At 37.2% G+C, this 10,000-nt stretch overlaps 1 protein-coding gene across 1 annotated transcript in view; it reads right to left on the bottom strand.

The window, feature by feature from the left end:
- Positions 1–3,401: 3,401 nt before the first annotated feature.
- Positions 3,402–10,000, bottom strand: part of stmnd1 (stathmin domain containing 1) — a 14,589-nt gene continuing 7,990 nt past the window's right edge. The window contains exon 5 of the mRNA XM_056241353.1: positions 3,402–3,617. Coding sequence (XP_056097328.1) covers positions 3,402–3,617 — 216 coding nt within the window. The remainder of the gene's footprint in view (positions 3,618–10,000) is intronic.

Genomic DNA, 10,000 nt, shown 5'->3' with positions numbered 1-10,000 from the left:
CAATTGACAGCATATGTGGCATAAAGTTGATTACCACCAAAAATTGCACCAAATAAAAAGCAAAAATCAAAGTTTACATTGAGACACTTACAATGGAAGTAAAACGGGCCAATTTTGAGAATTCAAAAGCAGAAATTGATTCATAAAAGCACCTACATTTGTTCTTCTGATGAAAGATCTGCATTATTTGAGCTGTAAAGTTGGTCTCATCATTTTTCAGTTTTCATGGCAACAAAATTGTAAAATTGGGAATAACTCAACACAGAAATTGTATTTTACACTAAAATCATGTTAACACACATATCATTTATGTTTTGTGGCTTTATACTGTTGAAGTGGGCCCCATTCACTACAATTTTAAGCACCATTAACAAAAAAGGAGGACAGTTTCAATTATTATTATTTCTATTATTACCTAACTCAACCCGAGCTGCTGAGTTTGAAACAGCTGAAGACGCATCTTTTTCAGCAACACTTGATCCGTTAATGCTAACACTTTCTTTTATTTTTTTTTCTGTTCTAAATCTATTTAAAAAAATTAAAAGAATTACATATACTGCATTAGACTAAACTTATTGTTGTCCTATTGTTAGTTTAATTGCTTTTATTGCTCTCCTCATTTGGATAAAAGCGTCTGCTAAATGATTAAATGTAAATGTTGTGATAATTAACATTATAGCACAAGTGCTGCTGATATTGAACCCAGAATATTCCTGTAAGTTAATGGTCTTATTGGTTCTTCTTCTCTTCAAGTTGTGACTTACACTGAGGGAATAGTGTATTATACAGAGATTTTGGAGAGCCATCAACACAATCCACCTGTCAAACACACTCACTCACTCACACACACACTCACACACACACACAAACACACATTTATGGTCTTCAGAGGTCATTGGTTCTGCCGAACAGCTGAATGGCTTTGAAACACACACACACACACAGCAGCAAACTTAGGTTTGAAAACTCTTCTATGCTTTTATTTGGGTAAAGTCAGATGAAATCTAGTTTGCGGCGCTGGATGTATTTTAGTGTTTGACTCTCGTGACGCTCATTTTCACACAGTGTCATAAAAGCGCTGTCTGACGAGTCCATTTGAACGTGCAAAATGACTACTTTGATAAAGGGGCGTTTAAATGTAACAGGTGGAACTGTCGAAATGTCAGAGCAGTCTGACAAATCACTGGCAGCTGTAACAGCACACACACACACCTCTCTCTCTCTCTCTCTCTCTCTCTCTCTCTCTCTCTCTCTCTCTCTCTCACACACACACACACACACACACACACACACACACACACACACACACACCTCTCTCTCTCTCTCTCTCTCTCTCTCTCTCTCACATACACACACACACCTCTCTCTCTTACACACACTCCTCTCTCTCTCTCTCTCTCTCTCTCTCTCTCTCTCTCTCTCTCTCTCTCACACACACACACACACACACACACACACACACACACACACACACACACACACACTCACCTCTCTCTCACACACACTCGCACACACACACACACACACACACACACACACACACACACACACACACACACACACACACACACACACACACACACACACACACACACGCACACACACACACGCTCACCTCAGCACACACACACCTCTCTCACACCTCTCTCTCTCTTACACACACACACACACACACACACACACGCTCACCTCAGCACACACACACCTCTCTCACAACCGCTCTCTCTTACACACACACACACACACACACATTCTCTCACACACACACACACACACACACACACACACACATGCTCACACACACACATGCTCACACACACACACACACACACACACACTCGACCCGGCAGTGTGAGCTCATCCCGACAGACCAACAACAGGAGAACCGGACCCACGCTCACACACACACATGCTCACACACACACACATGCTCACACACACACACACACATGCTCACACACACACACACACACACACACACACACACACACTAACAGGCGCACACATCTTTGTAGGGACTCTCCATAGGCGTAATGGTTTTTTATACTGTACAAACTGTATATTCTGTCCCTACACTGCCCCTATCCCTAAACCTACCCATCACACACACACACTGCCCCTATCCCTAAACCTACCCATCACACAAAACTTTCTGCATTTTTACATTTTCAAAAAACATTACTTAGTATGATTTATACGCTGTTTTCCTCATGGGGGACCGCTGGCTGGGCCCCACAATGTAGGTGATTTCAGGTTTTACTATAGGCTACTTGTGGGGTCATTTGGTCCCCACAATGTAATATAAACATGAACACACACACACACACACACACACACACTCAAGAGATGACAACACGTTTTTAAAGGTATCTAGTTTTATATAATTAGCTAATTGCAGGAGTCCTATAGTTACACCATAATCATTACCAAGAGTGAGAGACTAACATGCACGGGAACATCAGAGAGTCACCTCAGACTCCTCTGTTCACACAGAGAACTATTCCGTTTCTCTGACTAAATATGCCGGCTAGCGCCATCTTGTGGACGGCCTTTTCCCTTCAGTGCAGGTATGCAATTACAAGTGTTTAAAAGAATATTTTGATTATAGAAGATTATTCTAATATCTGACTGCATATAAAAATAGTTTCGATAAACTGTACATTTAAAAAAAAAGAAATTAATATTTTCATTCAGCAAGGATGCATTAAATTATTCAAAAGTGACAGTAAATACATTTATAATGTTACAATTTTTTGTTATTTTAAATAAATGCTGTTCTTTTGAACTTTCTATTCATCATAGAATCATGAAAAGTATTTTCCCACAAAAATATGAACTGTTTTAAACATTGCTAATAATCATAAATGTTTCTTGATCATTAAATCATCATATTAGAGTGATTTCTGAAGGATCATGTGACACTGAAGACTGGAGTAATGATGCTGAAAATTCAGCTTTGATCGCAGAAATAAATTACACTTCACTATATATTCACATAGAAAACATTGTAATAATATTTCACTGTTTTTACTGTATTTTTGGTTAAACAAATGCAGCCTTGGTGAGCAGAAGACAAATCTTACCAACCCTGAACTACAGAATATAGTTGTAAATACTACAAGAATAATATTCTTAAGATTCAAAATTCAGTATCTCATTGGCAACTCACTCATACACATATTATACATCATACCCAATTCTTAACATTATCAACCTGCTTATACTAATTAGGCACATATTTCCATTTCTATATAATAATGTGAAACCCAAGGTCAGAATGTGATCTGAGCCATACCCTGTGATAAAATTTAACTTTTTAAAATAATTAATCATTTATAATTAATGACAATGACATGTAGAAAGTGCGTGTGCAACTTAAGAAAGTCCATCAGGAATCATCCCTAGAAAGCCTGGTCTCTGTCCTCGGCCTGCTGGAAGCTGGAGTCGTGCTCCAGTTCTGGCGAAGCAGGAGGTCTTCGCTCCTCACACTCGGGTCGTTCGGTTCTGCTCGGGACTGGAAGCTGTTCAGTGGGATCGAGGTCTGCCGTCACATGGGCGGCGACACGCGGTCGGGCGGATCTAATCCTCATCCTGCGTTTCAGGTCCTCCTCTCTCTCCTAAAAACACATGCTGTTCTTTAACAAATCTCTAAGAAACCAAATATAATAAAGATGCAAGATCTCGTCTTCCCGTCTGGTGTTTAAGTGCTCTTGTTTTGACATGCATTTCTGTTCTCATTGTTCCTGTGTTTGCCTTGTTCCCATAGTTATCCTTGTTTGTTTACACAGTTGCCATAGCAACTCATTACCCACACCTGTTCCTGGTTTCAGCCCAGTGTTTCCTCTGGTCCTTGTCTGGATGTTACGTGTGCACGTGTTTTCAGTTTTACCTCTCTCTCTCTCTCTCTCTCTCCTCTCTCTCTCTCTCTCTCTCTCTCTCTCTCTCTCTCTCTCTCTCTCTCTCTCTCTCTCTCTCTCTCACTTCCGGTGCGATTGGTGAGTGAGTGTGTGCGGAGCGGTGTGAGCGTGGTGCAGACTGATGTGAGTGAAGTTTTCTTTTTTCTCTCTCTTCTTTTTCTGCTTATTTTTCTTTATTTTATTAGTTTTGTTGTTTTTGTTTTTGTTTTTGATGGTTGGTTGTTATTAGGTTTTTGTTAGTCTAGTTTGAGGGCCGTGTGTGATCCGTTTTTTGGAGGCATGTCGGCCCGTCAAACGCAGGGTTTGAGTTCACTCACGAGACGCCATGCGATTAAGGTGGCGTCGGCGGTGAGCGTTGAAGAATGTTGCTTGGCCATTGGGGAAGTGGTGGGTCACGCGAGCGTTTTGTCCGCTTCCCGAATGAACAATGCAACAGTGGTTTTTCTGGATAGTGTGGACAAAGCAAATGAGTTGGTTGAACGAGGAATTGTCATTGATGGTGAATTCATTTCAATTCTCCCTCTTTCCTTACCAGCGAAAAAGGTTATATTATCTAATGTGCCACCTTTTGTCAGTGATGGTTTTCTAACGGAGGCTTTGACACGTTACGGAAAGTTGGTGTCTGCAATAAAAAAGATTCCGATTAGTAGCGACTCGCCTTTATTGAAACATATTGTTTCTTTTAGGCGGTTTGTGTACATGGTTATTCCGGACGATGCAGATTTAGATCTTACACTGAATTTTCGAAGTGACGATTTTAACTATGCTATTTACGTCACGACTGGAAAAGTCAAATGCTTTGGATGTGGTAATACAGGGCATTTAATTCGGAATTGTCCCAACAAAAATACTGAGGGAGAAAAAGGGGGAAAAAATGGAACAGTTGAACTTGAAGAAAAGGATGGAAAGGAGTCTGAGGCGGAAGCGCAGGTAATAGGCTTGGCTTTGGAAAATAATAATGTTGTAGATCGCACGTTAGAATTTGAGGCTGAACCAGTTCCTTCTCAGATTGAGCAAGGGAATAGTAATCCTAATGTTCTACCTACTACAGTAAATGATTCAAGCGTCTTAGACACGGTGGCTTCCTCTTCAGAAGGTAAAGAGGAAGGTGCAAATGATGATGAGATTAGGGTAGCTTGTGAAGGTGCACAGTTACTTTCGGAACAAGAGCAATTTTTTTTCAAGACTCCCCAAAAAAGAAAAATGGAAAATAAGTTGTTAGACGCTAAAGTAAGTAAGACCGTTGGTCTACAAAATGAGGAAATGCAAGATACGGAAAGTGACAGTGACTCGTCAGAATGCAGTATGAGTTTTTCACAAGGTGAAACTAACGTTACTGATCGAAGTTATGGTCTTGAGGACATAAAATTGTTCCTCAGGGCAACAAAAAATAAAAGGGGTGTAAAAATAAAAGAATTTTTTCCTGACTTGAAACAATTTGCTGATCAAGCAAAAAGTGGGATGGCTAGTGATTCCTTTACCAACAAAGAAGTATATAGGTTGAAGAAAATTGTGAGAAACATAAACAGCACCCTTGAAAATGATGCGGTTTAAGATGAAGAAAAATAATTTCTTTTTTTGTGGTAAATTGAGGTTGTTCTTTTTCTTTTTCTTCATTATGAGTGAAGTACATATTGCGTCTATGAATGTTAATGGGGCAAGGAATCCTAAAAAAAGAGCACAGATTTTTGAAGAAATGGTACAGAAAAACATAGATATAGCTTTTTTACAAGAAACTCATAGTAGTATAGATAATGTGGTTGACTGGATGAAGGAATTTAATGGTATATCTGTATTAAGTCATTATTCAAATGTGAGTGGTGGAGTTGCTATTCTATTTAGTAAAAATTTTAAACCGATCTCGTATGATGTAGATGAAATTATGAAAGGTAGATTGTTAAAAGTCAGAGCTATTTATGAAACTTTTGTATTTGTTTTTATTTGTGTTTATACTCCAACAGCACCTATAGAAAGGTTACTGTTTTTAGATACTCTTTGTTCAACGCTTGAAAACTGCTGTACTGAAGATTTTCTATTTGTGGGTGGTGATTTTAATTGCACTGAACTTGATATAGACCGTAATCATGTTGAACCTCATATGGCTTCGCGCAAACGTTTAATTCATTTGATTGAGAAATTTGATTTATGTGACATTTGGAGAACTATGAATGATAATGAAAAGCAATATACATGGGCTCATGTACGCGATAATCATATATCATTGGCTAGGTTAGATAGATTTTATATTTTTAAACATCATTTGAATGTGTTTAACAAATGTTTTATCACACCTTTGTCTTTTACTGATCATCAAATGGTCAGTTGTAAATTTATTTTAAATTCAGTGAAATCTAAGAGTGCATATTGGCATTTTAATACAAGTCTTTTAAATGATAAATTATTTACTGAATCATTTAAATTTTTTTGGAAGGTTTTTAAAGAAGATAAATCTTCTTTTAAATCTATACAACAATGGTGGGATTATGGCAAGGTGCAAATAAAACAATTCACACAACAATATACTCAAAATGTCACAAAAGAATTGAATCGTTCTTTAATAATGCTTGAAAAAGATTTGATGGATTTACAAAAGTTGTCTCAGACCTCAAGTGATAGTAATTTTATGGAAACCTTTTTAAAGAAAAAAACTGAACTTAAAGAGCTATTAGAACATAAAGCACAAGGAGCATTAGTTCGTGCTCATTTTCTAAATATTGATCAAATGGATGCGCCTTCCAAATATTTCTTTGGTCATGAAAAAAAAAATGGGCAGAAACGTTTAATTCATGCTCTGCGTTCTGAGGATGGTATTTTGTTATCCAATCCCAGACAGATGCGTGAGATAACAAGACAGTTCTATCAGTCCCTGTACAGAAGTGAACTTGAGCCGGAAAAGGAGGGAAAATGCCCTTTCTTGGAGGATCTACCTAAGATATCAGAAGAGTCCAATGAAGAACTGGAATGTGGCCTAACTCTGGGAGAGCTGTATAAAGCACTTCATGATATGGAGTCTGGGAAAGCTCCGGGAGTAGATGGGCTTCCAGTGGACTTCTTCAAAGCTTTCTGGTCGGAGTTGGGAGTTGACATGCTAGAGGTGTTCAATGACAGCTTGCTAAAGGGTCGGCTGCCTTTGAGCTGCCGAAGGGCAGTGGTCACTCTCCTTCCGAAAAAAGGAGATCTTACTGAAATCAAGAACTGGAGGCCGGTATCACTTCTGTGCAGTGATTATAAGTTACTGTCTAAAACTTTAGCTAATAGATTGACTAAAGTAATGGGACAGGTGATTCATCTAGATCAATCTTACTGTATACCAAACAGGTCAATCTTTGACAATATTTCTTTAATTAGAGATATTATACAGGTTTCCAAATTATTTAATATCAATTGTGGTTTGTTGTCTTTAGACCAAGAGAAAGCTTTCGACCGGGTTGAGCATGCTTATTTATGGGACGTTTTAAAGGCTTTTGGTTTTAATGAGAAGTTTTCAAACATGATTAAAATTCTTTATGGTGACATTGAGAGTGTAATTAAGTTTAATGGTGGCTTATGTGCTCCATTCGAGGTCAGTAGAGGTATTAGACAAGGTTGTTCATTATCTGGAATGCTATATTCTCTTGCTATTGAACCACTTCTACAAACAATCAGGAAGAATTTAGATGGTTTAAGGGTACCATTGTGTGATGTTAAGTTCTGTATATCAGCTTATGCTGACGACCTAATAATAATGATTAATAAACAAAGTGATATTCATGTTTTATTTACATTGATTGAAGACTTTGGAAAATGGTCCTCAGCAAAAGTAAATTGGAAAAAAAGTGAGGCATTTCTACTGGGGGACTGGAATGATAAGAAACCAATTCTTCCTGAAGGTCTGTGTTGGAATAGGTGGGGTTTGAAATATCTTGGAGTTTTTTTAGGAGATGATAATGTCATTCAAAAAAATTGGGATGGGTTATTACAAAAAGTGAAAGGTCGTCTAGACAAATGGAAGTGGATTCTACCCAACTTGTCTTATAGGGGAAGAACACTTATTGTAAATAATTTGGTTGCTTCACTTTTATGGCACAGATTGGTTTGTATTGATCCTCCATCAAAATTGATGGCTGAAATTCAAGCGGTTTTTGTTGATTTTTTTTGGGACAAGCTTCATTGGGTTCCGCAGAGTATTTTATTTTTGCCCAAAGAAGAGGGGGGCCAAGGATTGGTACATCTCCAGAGCAGGATTGCAGCTTTTCGGCTGCATTTTCTTCAAAGACTTCTTGATGGACCGATGAATGTCAGTTGGAGGGCGATCAGTGGTGTTTTATTAAGGACTGTTGGAAACCTTGGAATGGATAAATCTCTTTTTTTAATGGACCCGAAGTGCTTGGATCTTTCGAAATTGTCATCATTTTATCAGCAGCTTTTCAAGATCTGGAGTTTTTTTCATATTCAAAGGACTGAAAATTTTCATTCCATTTACTGGTTGCTTAATGAACCCTTGATTTGTAATGCAAGACTGGATCTGTCTGCATCCAATTTTTTACCAGGATTTAATAAGACTTTACAAAACTCAGGAATTTTTGTTTTAAAACATTTAATGGGTTTAACTGGACCTCATTTTAAGAATGTAGAAGCTGCCACTGTAAAATTGGGAATCAGATCTGTTCGTTCAGTAACTCGATTTGTGAATAAGTTAAAAGAATGCTTTACGGATGAAGAAACAATGATGTTAGAGGATTTCTTTTCAGGGACTTGTGTCACTGACAGTGAAGATCTTTTTCCTTGTTTGTTGATTCAACCAAATGTTGAAGAATATTCTGGGTGTTTCTTTCAACAAAATAGGTTCTCATCTGTTGATTTTTTCTCATGTGGGCGGAAAGAGTTGTATAGAATGTGTGTGCTCTTTCTCAACAAAAAGACACTTGATAAGAGAGTTGATACTCCTTGGCGTTCGGTCTTAAAAATAGGTGATGAGGTAAGACCCGAATGGAGAGTTTTGTACAAGCCACCATTATCGAAAAGAACAGGGGACTTGCAGTGGAGAATCCTGCATGGGGCAATTGCGGTGAATTCTTTTGTTTCAATTTTGGATTCAAAGAATGACTCAGGTTGCCCTTTTTGTTCTCAAAAAGAGACTGTGTTTCATGCATTTATGCAATGCATCAGACTAAAAAAATTGCTTGTAATGGTGAAAGAGTTGTGCAATAAGTTTAACGAGCATTGTTGTCATGAAACTTTTATTTTTGGTTTTAAATATACACAGACAAAGCGTGTTACGTTTCAGTTGTTGAATTTTATTCTTGGGCAAGCGAAAATGGCGATTTATATGAGTAGAAAAAGCAAAATAGAACAAAAAAGCAATGATGATGTTATTATTGTTTTTAAGTCTCTAATTAGAGCAAGAATTTTGATAGATTTCAGATTTTACAGAGCTATGTGTGATCTTGATACTTTTGTTTTGAAATGGTGTGTTTGTGATGTTTTGTGTAAAATTGTCGATGATGATTTAGTATTGTGTTTTTAATTTTTCTGTTGTAAGTTAATTGTGAGGTGATTTTGTAAATAAATTTTTTTTCAAAATCAAATCTCTCTCTCTCTCTCTCTCTCTCTCTCTCTCTCTCTCTCTCTCTCTCTCTCTCTCTCTCTCTCTCTCTCTCTCTCTCTCTCTCTCTCTCTCTCTCTCTCTCTCTCTCTCTCATATTGAGAGTTGCAGCGCTTAAAGCATTAACAAAATTGTGGAGAAGGCAAGTATCCTCAGTTTCAAATAATAATAATCAGCGTTAGTTTCCAAAGCACATTCTGAACAAATGAAATTACATAAATAATTATATATATATAATAATATATAAATATTATATATAAATAACAGAATATATAATAAAAAGAAATATATATTTTAGTTGATTTTTTTCATATTCCTCCCTTGATATAACCTTAATGTGCATGACATAAATATGTGTGAATTTTCATTTGGGAGATGTAAAAATAATTACGTAAAAATATTTATCTATTTATTTATTTTTTGGTGGTGGGTCTTAATGAGGAAACAGAAAATGTTGAAAAAACAAGAAATACTGGGAGAAAGAGAAATGATCCTTAAT

This window comes from Rhinichthys klamathensis, unplaced genomic scaffold (genome assembly GCF_029890125.1).
Source record: "Rhinichthys klamathensis goyatoka isolate OS25496 unplaced genomic scaffold, OSU_Roscu_1.1 h1tg000637l_1, whole genome shotgun sequence".
NCBI lineage: Eukaryota > Metazoa > Chordata > Actinopteri > Cypriniformes > Leuciscidae > Rhinichthys > Rhinichthys klamathensis.
Note: the sequence above shows the minus strand (reverse complement) of the source record. Positions and strands in the feature narration are given on the sequence as shown.